At 42.5% G+C, this 15,427-nt stretch overlaps 1 protein-coding gene across 2 annotated transcripts in view; it reads right to left on the reverse strand.

Moving 5' to 3' along the window:
- Nucleotides 1–14,885, reverse strand: part of LOC148529127 (uncharacterized) — an 85,548-nt gene extending 70,663 nt beyond the window's left edge. Inside the window, exons 1-2 of one of the 2 annotated variants that reach the window (XM_088468882.1) lie at nucleotides 14,693–14,885; nucleotides 471–623 (exon numbers count right to left, since the gene is read on the reverse strand). In XM_088468882.1, the coding sequence (XP_088325008.1) occupies nucleotides 471–623; nucleotides 14,693–14,747 (208 nt within the window). In that variant the 5' untranslated portion in view covers nucleotides 14,748–14,885. The remainder of the gene's footprint in view (nucleotides 1–470; nucleotides 624–14,692) is intronic. The other variant, XM_088468883.1, reaches the window with a different exon arrangement.
- Nucleotides 14,886–15,427: the final 542 nt, after the last annotated feature.

Below are 15,427 nucleotides of genomic sequence, written 5' to 3' on the forward strand. Positions count from 1 at the left end.
CAAATTTCACAAATTATGGTCACCATGGTACACATCTCACTATGGTCGAAAGGGTAACGCCTTCTCCCTGCCTGATTTGGGGGGCTGCCAGCACTTGCTATTGTACTATGTTATTTGCTGCCACACAGTTTTAATATTTTGTTTATTACTGCATCTGGGCATCCACTATACAATTTTCTGTCAGATATCTGTCCAATCTGGCTGGGTGGAATGAAAACCTGGTAATGTATGGGAGCAAATGACAATCGTCCATTTGCTCACAAACACTGGAAAATAGCCAAAAATGGTTGTTCAGACACTGGTTAAAACACATAATTTTAACAATTATTTTTTGTCCTTTTTTCAGTGTTTAAAACCATCTGATCAACTGTCATTTGCTCCCATACATTACCAGGTTTTCATTCCAACCATCCAGATTGGACAGATATCTCTCAGAAAATTGTATAGTGGATGCCCAGCTGCTGACTCACCAGGCAACAATCTTGGGGTGAGCAGACTATGCTGATGTGATCCAGAATGTGTGTCTACCAGATCGGTCTGGAAAATCATGGCACAGTGTCTGTCACAGAGGGAACCCCTTCGATGGTGAGCATCGGTACGGTGATCAAATTCACGTGGGAATTCTGCAACAGAAGGAAAAACAAACACAAAAAAAAAAAAAAACACACAACATTAAACACTTAACTATTGTCAAATTAAATGTATCAAAGCAAATGCAAAGCCATATTTGCAGGTATTTTAAGTTTATTTTTCCGTTTGAGTGCAGTGAATTAACTTTAATGTACATATGGTTATGTAACATGAAACACACAAAACACCTAATGCAACCTCTCAGTCCTCAGTCAGTTACTGGTGCATACACACTGTCAGATTGATGAACGACTTTTACAACGATTTGAACAATTTCATCAACTATGAACGATTTCTGACAGTATTAAAATGAATGAAATCATCCAAATCTGTCTGCAAACAGTCGATGTCAGATATCACTATCTGACATGCGGGACCGCGCATCGTTGGGCGATGCATGCCCTACATGCCAAATATATGAACAATTTTTAAAATAGTTATCGTTCATATCTGACAAGAAATGTGACAGTGTGTATGCACTATGTTATTATATAGAAGATCATGTCCTCCAAAGTGGTTGCAGAGGAGAAATATTGTTTACAAAACAAAAAACAGTATGATGAAAAACTGTATGATTAATAACAGTTAAGCGAATTATAAAACAGTGAAGTGTTATATAAGTGTGTCGCATAAGCTCACATGGTTCAGTGTGAAAAAAAGACCAGTAAAAAGGTACATTAGCAGCGTAAATTACTAATCTATTAGTTCTGCTACGGTAAACTAGACCAGATAACAGCAGTCATGTGTGTGTCTTGTTAAGTGTTACTACTGTACATAAGTAAATGACCAAAAACCAAGTAAAATTTCAGGTCTGATGACAGGATGGCAACGCCAAAAACATGATGAGCGTTTGAAGTTTCAAGCTGATAGGCAAACAAATGTATGTGCTCTGTTGCATGACATAACAGACACATCCTACATTAAAAGTATTGGAAATTTTTTAAAATGCATTTTATAATGTTAAAAACAAACAATCTCGGGGGCGTGGCTTGGTGGCCTAAGATGGTGGGTGCTTTTCACTGAGCTCCACATCCAGCATCCCCAAGCAGACTCCCCTGCTGATTTGGGGGGACAAAAAATACCAACCTCTACCGCCCAGAGCCCCGCTGAGGACACAGGGGTCCTATTGAGCACATTTGTGGGGCTCCCTGTCGGCGCCTCAGCCCGCTTCCCCACACCAGAGGCCTGCCCTAGGAGCCTCCCGGCACCATTACCCCACGCACTCCAGCCTCCTCATCTGACCTGGAGCGGCATCCGTACCTGGACCTGCACCGCCGACGAGGTGACCGGCTTCCCTGCCGGACGCCGCAGGTCCTCACAGCCGCGTCACCATCCGCCCTCCTCGAGTGCTGCAGCTGGCGTCTGACGCCTTCGCGCCCTGCACTCTGGACCTCCCGCTGCCCGCTCCTGGCTGCATCCGGTTGAGTCGCTGCAGTTAGCGGGCACAGCATCACCTCCTGCCCCCCCTGGAGATTCTCCCGCCAGCGGCGCTCATCTCTGGTGGCCCGTGCTCCCTGCTGGGCCAGCTGACTACCTCCTTCTGGAAGCTCTGCAACCCCCCCCCCCCCCCCCAGTGACAGCCATATACCAGACCAAGATTGTCTCTACTAAGGTCTGTACTGCAAAGTTAAATTGGAGACCACTCTTCATATATGTCCACCTCCTTGTTACAGATCCTAGATATCTCACAGTATCCCTCCATCTCCACTACATCAACTATATGAACACACTGCTCCTCCTTTTTGCATCTATATTATAATTATGCAGTGATTGTGAGGACACATTGCTCTTTTTTGCATATATATTATAATAATTATACAGTGACTGTGTGGACACACTGCTTCTTTCTGCGCATATATATAACTATTACAAGAAGAACTTTTCACCTGGTCTCTCATAGTAATATTAGCTGCCTTGCAGAGTATTTCCAGATGGTTCTCTTGTGCTGAAGCCCTACCTAGTGGCCACTGTCTACGATTGCATCCCATCTGCAACTATCGAATATGCTGTAGTTACTCAGACCCGCTATCAGGGGTCTTCAAACTTGGCCCTCCAGATGCTGTGGAACTACACATCCCAGCATGCACTGCACATAGTTTTAGCATGCTGTTATATCAAATAGGTGGCAGTGCATGCTGGGATGTGTAGTTCCACAGCAGCTGGAGGGCCAAGTTTGAAGACCCCTGCGCTATATAATGGGATAATTCCAACCATACAACCTCCAGGTGTGCCTTGCTGACAAGAAGTTACAACCGCTCCCGACCTCCTCCCTACGTGTTTCTATACCCTATGTCCCTCTCCACCAATATGCCTAGAAACAAAAAATCGGGTTCTCAAAGCCTTGTGTCCTATTTTAAAGCAAACCAGGTCAATGACTCTCAAAGACCTCCTTCTACCCAGTCTCTAGGTGGTGCTTCTGATGTCGAATCGGAGGCAGATGATCTAGCGGCCCCATCTACCAAAGCAGATATTGCTGCAATCCTCACTGAGATGCGTAGTTTTCGTCAAACAATTCATGACGAAGTCCACAAGGCAATCTCCGGTCTCCAGTCTGAAATTACTGACATAGGTTCCCGTGTGGATGCCAGAGAGGAAACAAGAAGAGATTATTAATTTCCAACAGATGTCTGAGCAAGATAATATGCATTGCTCGCTAACAAACAGGAGGACCTTGATAACAGGGGGCGAAGAAAGAACATCAGGATTCGTAATATTCCTAAGTCCGTGGAGCCTGCCCACCTGGAAGATTATTTCCTATGGCTCTTCCGCTCCCTTGCCCCTACCATCCCAGATGATATGCTCCTCCTCGACAGAGCTCACCGGGCCCTCCGACCTCGCTCCCAAACATCGGAGTCACCGAGAGACGTAATTCTCCGTTTCCACTATTTTAAGGCGAAAGAGCAGGTTTGCGCCCAGGCCAGACGTTCTCCGGATATTGCCTTTGAAGGTGCCAAGCTGTTAATCTTTCAGGACCTTTCTCCTCTCACCTTATCAAAACGACGTGAAATGAAGGACATTACCAGAATACTACGTGATCACAACGTTCGCTATCGCTGGGGCTTCCCCTTCAGTCTGCAGGTTCGATCGGGAGACAAATTCCTCACTGCAAGGTCTCCAGATGAAGCCCTACGTCTACTCTCTCAATTACACCTCCCTCTCCCTGGACCTCCCACCACAAATGGTCCTCCCAAGAGCGACATGAGGCCCTCACCCTCAAAAGGTCCCCAGGTCCCCGATGAAGGATGTGGGGCCCCTACCCCAACGAGCCCCGAAGAATACATGGCATGCAGTTAGCGATAGCACTAATCTTTCCGCAGTGACCTGACTTATCTATCGTTCCCTATCTGCTATCTAATACTTTTCCCTACTCGGGAACTAGGTCCTTTTATTGGACTCTAAACTTCATCACGACTCAAGAATTTCTATTGCTGATGCAGATCTCAGGTTATATTTCTAGTTTTGCAATATTCTATTTCGTTATTATCTAGAAATAATGTTTTGGTTTTTTTTGTTTGTTTTTTATTTCAGTTACCATGTCCTCCTGGGTAACCCACTATATTTCTTAGATTCACTGTTCTCTTATGGAGTAAGTTATCCCCTTAACGTGTTACTACCAATATCCCCCATAGCCTTATCCCAATTATTTTTATAAGTTCTGGGGCAATCTATACTGTAAATCGAAGTTATATTATTCTGCCTCTGAGGTTCCTACAGGTCATCAAATTTTATTATATGCCGTATCTATTTTTCTAGAAATTTTCATAAAAGTTCTATGCTGTTAAACTTGTACATTTTGATGACTGACAATTTTTTTTGACCTATCCTGGCTAATGCCCTTCCATATAGTATTTAAATTATAAATGTGGCTCCTAGGAATACTTACTGTTTTGTCTACTGTTATGTTTATTTTATGGTGCTGCAATAGGCAGAATACTTTGTTGTATTTACTGTTATTGAGCTTTATTACTTCTATTGTACTCCATTCTTGCCTTATCGACCACACCATTTTTATATGGCCTCTGTAGGTTGTCCTCCCCCCTCACCCTCTCTTTCCCCTCCTCTTAACCAACTGTATTAATCACCGACCCCTCCTGACCACCCTCCCAGTGGTGGTTATATTGCCATCCTCCTTCCCCTAACTCACAGGGTTGTTTTCTTGTGTCGTCTTTATTATTGATTCACACCTGGAGCTTGTTCTCCACTTTACTATATCCTTGTAGATTAGTGCCACTCCTTTGGCACCTCTGACCACTCACCCCCAAGCGGTCATAATCGGCCTCGGACATTCTAGGCTTTTTAGCCAATTACTTCCGTGGGTCCGACCACAAGGACGGGGCCTTCCCCGTTCCTCTTCTTCTCTCCTTTTCTTTCTTTCTTCTTTCCCCGAGACCGAAGTCCGGACTTTCTGGTACACTAATCACCTACTCTCTTTTGACCATTACTTGATAACCATTTTATACACACCCCCATGACCACCAAACTCATCACATTTAACGTTAGAGGTTTGAACAGCCCACCTTGTTCCATACTCTTCGCCAACTCCAAGGCGACGTTATTTTTCTACAAGAGACCCATTTTGCTGGCTCTCGTCACCCCGAATTGAAATCCAAATACTTTCCCTCCACTTATGCTTGTGACCCTTCCTGTAAAAAGAAGGGTGTTGCTATACTATTCTCTCGACGGGTCACCTTTACTCCCTCCTTAGTTGTTCGGGATCCAGAGGGGCGCTACCTTCTCCTGGTTGGGGAACTGGAAGGTACCCTTTTCACGTTTGTTAATATTTACGCCTCCAACTCTGCACAACCACGTTTTTTTCGTACCTTGAGTTTGCTGCTGTCCCAACATAGAAGAAGTAGAGTGGTCGTGGCAGGTGACTTTAATACTTCCTTAGATTCCCGGCTTGATAGATCTAAACCTCCACCACGATCGTCGGCTAGCTCGGTTCGTGCTAATTCTGACGCATTACAACAGTTTCTTTCCCAACACCTCCTATTTGACGCTTGGCGTGTGAAAGAAACTACTGCTAAAGACTTTACATTTTATTCACCTGTCCATGATGTTCATACAAGGCTGGATATGATTTTTCTTGGGATTGACCCCGCACAACTAATTCTAGACGCCAGCATTCACCCCAGCACCTGGTCAGACCACTCCCCATTCTCAGTAGATATTGAATCTCCCTTTCCTCGTAATAATTCTCATATTTGGCGCCTAAATGATAGGCTCCTTATGAATCCTACCCTGCGATCACAACTAGCCTCTCAGATTACAGAATATTTCTCTCTAAATTCTAACCCTACAATCTCTCTCCAGCTTCTCTGGGATGCCCACAAAGCAGTGATCCGAGGGTCTTTGATTAAGTGAGCGGCTTTTGCCAAGAGGGCCAGAAACAAGAGGCTTCTTGAGCTTATGGATCTCGTTGCTCGTCTAGACAAAATTCACAAAACATCAGGACTGGCGGATGACTATCGTGATCTTGTAGCTGCCAGAGGTGAACTTTGTCTCCTCCATACAGCAGAAGCTGAGACTTCTCTTATAGCTTAATCAAACATTTTACGAAAAGGGGGATAAAGCTGATAGAATACTGGCGTGTAGACTACGATCCAAACTCTCGCAGAACAATGTTCTGACAATTAAATCTAGCTCAGGTGTCCCTATTAGAGATCCCTTACATAATACTGAGGAATTTTGTACATTTTATACTAATTTATATAACCTCTCGTCTTCTTCAGGCAGTTCATTGCCTGCTGTGGACTCAGTACAAAACTTTTTAGCCAGCTGTCATTTACCTAAATTATCCTCTTCAGTCCTTGAATCTTTAAACGTTGCAATTGAGTCGCAGGAGATCTCAGAGGTGATTGGGAACCTTAAAGCAAATAAGGCCCCTGGCCCTGACGGCTTTACAGCTACCTATTATAAATCCTTTGCCCCCCTGCTCTCCCCCCATCTTGCCGCGGTGTTCAATGGTGTGATGTCTGGTGGTTCTTTCTCCAAAGAGGCCCTTGAGGCCAGGATTATTGTTACTCCCAAAGAAGGTAAGGAGCACTCCAATTGTGCCCATTACAGACCCATCTCACTGTTGAACACAGATGTCAAGATTTATGCAAAGATACTTGCCAACCGCCTGAATTCAGTGCTGCCTGACTTGGTCCATAACGATCAGGTTGGCTTTATACTAGGGAGGCAAGCAAGAGACAACACTAGGCGAGTTGTTAGTCTCATTCACTATCAATTCTACTCGAACCCCAGCCCTGTTGCTCTCCCTGGATGCTGAGAAGGCCTTTGACCGGATCTGTTGGCCCTTCATGTTTCAAACTTTGAGGGCCTTCGGCTTGGGCGGTAATTTTCTCCAGGGCATCCTGGCCCTATACTCTACCCCTTCAGCTAGGGTCTCCGTCAACGGTCTTCTCTCGTCCCATTTTCGTATAACCAATGGCACTAGACAGGGGTGCCCTTTGTCGCCCCTGATCTTTGCCCTTGTCATTGAACCCCTTGCAGCACAAATACGCCTTGACTCGGATATTAGGGGTGCGTCACTTGTAAAGTCTGAATAAAAAAAATCTCTTTTTGCTGATTACGTACTCCTAACCCTAACCTCTCCTCATACATCTCTCCCGAAACTTTTTCAAGTTTTGACTGACTACGGCTCACTTTCGGGTTATAAGGTCAACTTTTCTAAAACTGAGTCTCTTGCACTTAATATGACACATAGGACCCTGGATCTCCTGCGTCACAATTATAACTTCTCCTGGCACCTCTCTAAAATTAAATATTTAGGAGTCTACATAACAAACAGTTACGACACTTTATACTCTGCAAATTTCCCCCCTATGCTTAAACAAATTAAACTGGACCTTCTTCGATGGCGTGATCTAATAATTTCCTGGTTAGGCAGGATAGCAGCAATCAAGATGAACCTTATGCCTAGATTAGTCTACCTTTTCCAGACCCTCCCTGTTGCTGTTCCCAAATCAACTTTATTGCAAATACACAGGTGGTTTGTCCAATTCGTATGGAAATCCAATGTTTCCTCCATATCTACAATCATAGGCTTGGCTTCACCTGATAGACCCCAATCTGCTCGCTCACACCCGGTTATCTCCTTTACATGCTCTATATGGGATTACTGTAAATCACATTTTAACACCACCACCTACCCATCCCCCATTACCCCTATATGGTCGAACCCAGCATTCTCCCCAGGCTTCAACCTTGCCCGTTTTTCTCCATGGATTAAAGGTGGGGTCAGGGTGGTATCTGATCTGAGTCGGATAGATGCGCCCCTCTGGATTCCATACAGAATAAATTTAATATATCTTCTGTTAATACTTTTACTTATATTCAAATACGTCACTTTATTAACTCTTTTCCCATTAAGTCAATTGTTAGATCTTTAACACCTTATTCTTTATGTCTCCGTAATCCTCTTATGAAAGGCATTATATCTGTCATCTATAATCTTTTAATCTTGTTAATATATCAGATGCACCTGGCCATGAACTTCAATGGGAAAAGGATTTGGGGAGCCCACCAGATGAGGGCACATGGTCTGTGGTGCGAGAGAGGGTATCCAAATCTTCTATTTCCACCTTAATAAAGGAAAATGCCTACAAGATATACTACAGATGGTACCTGGTGCCTGCCCGCCTGCATAGAATGTATCACCTAGCATCTGATTGTTGCTGGAGAGGTTGCGGTGAGGCAGGCATCTACATTCACATATGGTGGTCATGCCCTAAAATAGCCAAATTTTGGGATGAGGTTGCTGTCCTCCTTTCGGAAATACTAAAAATACCACTGACTAAATCTCCTTGGCTGTCCACTTGAGGGCCTCAATCCACATGCTGATAAGCTTTCTTCACATATCTTAAACGCAGCTCGATGTTTAGTTGCAAGGCACTGGAAAGATATCAACCCTCCTCCTCGCCAACTCATAAATAAAATCTGGCATGTGGCGGCCATGGAGAAAATTTCAGCTTACCTCCATAACACCTCCCATAAGTTTCTTATAGTTTGGGGTGACTGGTTTCTTTACAATAACACCACACCACATAGATCCCCACCCTCAGGCTTTTCGAACCTTCAACAGATAATAGGTGGATTATAATCATTAAAGTAGAAGTCTGGTCTCCTCTCTAACTCCCATATCCCCCTCAACATATTTTTCCCCTCTTTTCTCTTCTTTCCTTCTCTTTCTTTTTCATCTCTCTACCCTCTACATAGTTCTGCTTTCCATGTATATTTTCCAATATTTTGTATTGCTCTATATGATCTATTCTAATTAGTTTGGATTGTTGATATATGTGCTAACATGATATCATATTGTTTTTTCGATCTGAATATTTCATATACCTCTTTATTGGATTATGTATAGTTGTAGATTTTACAGAAGTGAAATAACACAAATAAACTTGTTAAAAAAAACAAACAATCTCATTTGTAAACTTTATGGTCTAGAGCACAAGTCCAAGCAGAGACAGCAAACTCCTTACCCCATCCAGAGTGACTCCATCACCTCCCATTCCCTGCACTATTTTGATCAATGTCTTCTCCCCACTCTCTGAATACACCAGGTAAGCCACATTCATACACATCTCATTTAACCCCACCATGCACCTATTCAACTTATCTTCTCTTTCTCCTATTACCTTTCACCACACTTCTCTCCCCTATCTAGCATCCTACCCCCCTTCCCCATTATTATTCCCTCTTCACCATGACCTTCCTCGCAAGCCGGCACCCATGAACAATTTAGTCTCCGAACCTGCCGGCACACGTCAGTTAGCAATAATAGACCTCATACACATAAAATCTTCGCATAGCCGCTTTCTTGACTTGCTCCTTCTCATTGCTGAAGGAAACATCTCACAACCATAGGCAGCTACATACATACATACATACTTTTCTGTTGTCTTTGAAAACATGCAGAAAGTAGCCATTTCTAAATCCCCAAAACCATTACAGGAACCTGGATTACCACAGGCTTATTTTTCTGCCATGTATTGCCCTCCTCGGGTATAATTTCCTATCCTTCGATGTGACTATGATCATTCTAAGGTCGAATTCAATTAGCCACAAACTATGCAGCAATTATTTTAATTTGATAATGTGGTCACATGAATATGCTATACAATTACAAATCCACATTAAAATTAAAATTGCATCTCCAGACTAGGTGAAGACAAAGACATGGTGCAGTACCTATTGTTAATTCTAGGGTGGGCAGGAAGCAGGGCAGCTCTCATTGAAGGGCATGATGCTCCCTGAAAAAGGGGTGTGGCCACTGGAAAAGGGGGCATGGCTTTGAGATGTGCCCCCTTTTCATTACTGTAGGGGGCACAGTAGCCCACAGGTGGGGGTGCCTGTTTCAGTGGGTCACATTTCAGCTATTTCAAATTGGGCACTGCACAGCACCCCTCTGAAACAGCCTAGCAGGAACACGAGCAGTACCCCAATATTTTGCTTATTGCTACTAACACTCTTCTACACTATCTTGCTTTACCTTTTTTGGGGTTGTTATTTTCCCACTCTTTCGTGCAGTTCACATAGTTTGGACCCAGCGGATTTAAAGTGTGACATGGGCGCAATGCCCATAACTTGTCAATACTACAGGTTGAGTCTGCGATATCCAAAATGCTTGGGACCAGGAGTATTTTGGATAACGGAATATTCCGTATTTTGGAATATTTGCATATCATAATGAAATATCTTGGAAATGGGACCCAAATATACACATAGAATGCATTTATGTGTTATATACACCTCATACACACAGCATGCAGGTCATTTTATACAATATTTTCAATAATTTTGTGGCTCAAACAAAGTTTGTGTATATACATAAAATTCAGTTATTTTTCATATACACCCAGCCTAAAAGGTAATTTTATACAATAGACAAAGTTTGTGTACATTGAACCATCAAAAATCAAGGTTTCATTATCTCAGTCAAGCCAAAAATATTCCGTATTTCGGAATATTTGGATATGGGAGACTCAACCTGTAATTGAATTGTACAGGAATTGGGAGAGTAGCTCATGAAATTATCCTGCGAAGTGCGCAATAATGTGATTTCTCTAATTGAGGTAAAAGGTAGGAAAAAAAAAAAAGATACATGACCACACATAACAGGAAGCGTTTAACCTGAAGCTTTGAAGAATCATCACTTTACCCTGGTCAGCTATTAATTTTAGTTTTGGGAAAGAAACGTAACCTAGCTCACATTATTTGTCACAATTCCAAAACTGATCTACAATAATTAATATTGCAGATGACTTGCATACGGAAGACCATATACATGCAACCCATTTTATCCTAGGCAACAAAATAAACATCATTGAGGAACAGTGACCAGTCCTAATAATAAACTTTCATGAATGAAACAGCAAATATGCCGGCTTCCCATGCCCAGCACAGGGAGACAGGATGAGGGGTACAGTGTAAGTGCATGCTCCCAATGCCCCCAGAACTTAGTGACCCACCTCCATTGCTCAACCAGGCAGTCTTTGTTCAAATGAACATCCTACCAATACAATATAATTACAATTACTATAATGAGTTGGTCAAGCAGGGCAGACTACATATGTTGATCAAATCCAATATAGGTTTATTAGTAAGGACATAAACTGCTGCTGTATCTTTTAGCAGATGTTTAAGCAAAATATATTACCCTTACACACCAGATTTTCATTTCATTTTAATAATTTATTTATATCAAGAGGTACATTCATATTATCAATTAACAGAAACAAGTAGCAATTGGACAATCTAAAGCAACAAATACAAAGAACATAAAATTAAAAAAACTGAGTAAGCCCCAAACTGACAAACGATGCTAGTTCTCAATGCAGATTTTTGTAGGTGAAACAGAGTAATACAGGGGATAACAGGTTTCAGGTGGGGGAAAGTACTAGAGCACCAGCTTTGTGGCTGGAAAACACTTTCGATAGATTATGCCAGTGCTTCCCAAACTGGGAGCCGTGGCACCCATGAGTGCCTCAGGACACCTGCAGGGGTGCCACAATTTGGTGGTCCAGGGCCAAATCAAAAAGATTTATGGTCAGTGTGATCTGCAAAACCAGCACTGGTAACTACCAATCATAATGTTTGTGGACAAACAGAAGCGCAACCCTGTCCACCACCACAAAACTGAACCAAAGGATGACAGGTGAGCACAATTTGCTTCATTTTATATTTCTGCTTTGACTCTCAATAAGAAACTTTTGGCCTACGGGTGCCGTGAAGACAATGTTGATATTCTAGGGCGCCGTGATTCAGAAAAGTTTGGGAACCACTGCATTATGCCCATCTTCCAAAGTGTTCAGGCGACTGGACTAAATTCCTGTTTCTAGAGATCATGACATGAGAGAGCTGGACACATCTACAATTCTTTAAGAGCTCTCTTGCTCCTCGGCTATCTGTACCACAGACACAAGGCCATTTAGGGAGCCGAAGTAAAACATATCTGAACTTTGTCTAGAAGGAGCTTTATGGGCAACTAGGTTCAGTGACTTGGCCTTAGGTCCACAGAATAAGTGGCAGGCAAAAAGTCTCACAATATTATACAGGACAGATACTTCCTCCATGATGTAACTTCCAGATCTGAGAGGTTATAGCCAGTTGGGTACTTATCCATATCCCCCTTTGCCTCTATTCAGAACCTTATTAGGAGGACACCAATTCTGCAGATTCTATAGACAGCCCGTGTGCTCACCCAAGTAATCAATGTCAGCTTTTCACCTCCTTGAGCGTGATGCACGTCACCTTTCATGTCACCAGTTTTTTATGGCTACTAGGAAGACCAGTGTGGAATCTGCAGCATCCTCTTCACAAGCTTTTATTAAGCTGGTCAGAATCTCTCATCTGTTTTGGTTCGAGCATATTGACCTGTGCCATTTGTTAATCTCAGCCAGCTCACTTCAGTAGAAATACTGTATAATGGCTCTCGGGTTTATCCTGATTTTATTTTGGAAAGTGTCCCCCAATTTATTGCCAATGTGTTTTTTTGGGGGGGGTGGGTATCTTAGCAAACATGGAGCTGAGAGCTCTACAAGAACATGTCCATTTATATCTGGCATCCACTAAGCCTCTATCCTCTCAGGGTTTGTTTTTCACCAACACTTATTCTAAAAGTTGTTGGGAGAGATAAAATTGTACAAAAATAAAATTACCAACCAATCAGCTCTTAACTATCATTTTTTAAACAAAATGTAAATTGTAAGCTGATTGGTTAGTACTTTATCCCTCACAATTTTATCTCTCCCAGCTTTGATAAATACCCCCCTAAGGGGCCTATGTATTAATAATCGTGGCACTGCCACAATTATTAACAGTCCAACTCGCTGTGAAAATATAATATTATATTTTATTTATTTTTTTTGGATCACAAAATTTTATTTTATTGAAAAAATGACAAGTAGATTTGCAGGAGAGTCTACATCAGTAATATCAATAGCATTGTAGACAATATTAACACTGAAAACTATAAATACAGTAGAAAACTTGTCTATAGTAAATATTAACAACATATAAGAGAAGACAAATGATAAGACTACTGGGAGAAAAAGGTGTGGGCTTATGAGGGACAGGAGGAACAAGAATAAAAATAAGAATAAAAAAAAGAATAAAAATAAGAATGTAAACTACCGGCGCTAAACTCCAAAAAGCTTTGTTTTTTGGAGTTTAGTACATAGGGGTCTGATCGTAGATCACACTGATAACAATGGGGACTGCGATCTGCAGGGCTAATTAGTATTAATTATATGTACTAATATTATGCAGAAACTGCAGTTTCTGCATAATTTTAAGCAGAAAATGGCTTGATACACAGGCCCCCCAAGGCCACCAATTGTCAGACAGCTAGCAACACTTGAGAACCACAGAGAAAGCGGGATGATATTGGGATGTGTATGCTGAAGAGGCAAGGAAAAGTATACAGTATATAAATTGTATGTATTGCTGTATATGGGACATGTTTTTTTAAATCAATATAAAAAAAAGTGGCCTGATCAAAAGAACTTTGTGTATTGTCCCTTGCCATTATTGAAACAAATTGTGAGTCCTTTGTGTAGTAAACAAGAGAACCTGAGCAAGGAAGACTAATCTAGCTGAGCCACAGAAACATGAAGAACTAACTAGTTCATATCAGGTATTTGTTAAGAAATTCCACAGAACTCAACAGAAAAAAAAAAAAAAAAGCACAAAAACATGAGCATTTAGTAAAAGCAGTGGACATACTTATATATCGTTTTATAACCTCACAATACTAAGAGGTCTATTTACTAAGCAGTGTTAGAAGTGAGAGTGAAAAGTGATAAGGTGCCAGCCTATCAGCTCCCAACTGTCATTTTTCAAACACAGCCTGTGAGATGGCAGTTGGGAGCTGGCACCTTATCACTTTTCACTTCTCCTAACACTGCTTAGTAAATAGACCCCTTAAAAACTGACTTCAGTTAAGTTTTTGATTGACAGACTATGATTTATAGTAAAAATAGAATGAATGCACCATTTTTGTCCAGGTAGTTACCCCACCTTGTGTCTTGTAACCGAACACGGTCCTCATGTTTAATGAAGAGCACAAAGCAGCTAGATAAATGTCCCAAAAACCCCACAATTCAATACAGCATCACCCATTACACATACAAATCAGAGCCTCGTACATTGTGGAAATTTCATATAGTGAATTTCGATCTCAAGTCCTGAAACATACAGCAAAGGCAAGCTTTGGTAACCGTGACTTTCTAGCTCCTGGTGAACTACAAGTCACAGAATGGCATGCTAGAAATTATACTTCCTAAAAAGCTCACAACCACAGAATGTCTACACGTTAATTACTACTGCCAAACGAGTATGGCTCTAGCTAGCAAAACACGAGAACACGGAGCAATAAGTGACAGTGTAACTGTCGGAGGACAGCAGTAACTACACAGCACCCATTTACACACTGAACCCCTTGTTGCATGGAAGCGGTGGGATGCGATCACCTACCCTCTGCCATTGCAAGTGATAAGGTGCACATAACAGGCACCGGATTCACACACACACACAGCACTATTATCCTTACCGAAGGCGTCATGTGTGTATCTCCTGCGCCGGGAGTACTCTACATCCGTGGACATGACTGCTGTGCTCCGCCGCTATACTCCTGCAACCTTTGCCAACCCCACCGGTGACCATTCCCCGCACACACACGCACCAGCCAGCAATAGCTCGGAGATTTATAACGCACATCAATGACAGGCGTGTGCGCATGCGCAGAGGAAGAAGCACGCCGGGATTTGTAGTTACCCCTCCTGATTAGTTTTAGTTAGTCTTTGAATGACTTTTATAGTTCATGCATGGCATCGCTCTCACTAGTATATGGTATGTGTTCTGGATTTATCTATGAAACGGAGGGATGTACAGTCCCAGGAGTTTGTCACTGATTTTGATTTGTCTGGCAATGTTTATATTTGTATTTAGTATTTACTAAATTGACAGCATTGTATGTAGAGGAATCGAAATGAAATACTGACGGCTGAATAGCCGCCGGTTCTCATACCAACGCCAGAAGTCCCAAGGGAGGATATCCCGACAGCGACAGGTAAGTGCTCTAACCCTTTCCTTTCCCCCTCCCTAACCTTTCCTTAGGGTTGCCAGCCTAACCCTAACCTCCCCCCAGTGGTGCCTAACCCTAAGTCCCCCCCTCCCCCAGGGGTGCCTAAGCCTAATTCCTCCTTCCTGCACCCTACACCTAAGCCTCTGGGTGGGGGTTAACTCCCCCTTCCCCTAACCTAACCCTCCCCAGGGGGTGCCTAAC

This window comes from Taudactylus pleione, unplaced genomic scaffold, assembly GCF_031769625.1.
Source record: "Taudactylus pleione unplaced genomic scaffold, aTauple2 ptg000086l, whole genome shotgun sequence".
Classification (NCBI taxonomy): domain Eukaryota; kingdom Metazoa; phylum Chordata; class Amphibia; order Anura; family Myobatrachidae; genus Taudactylus; species Taudactylus pleione.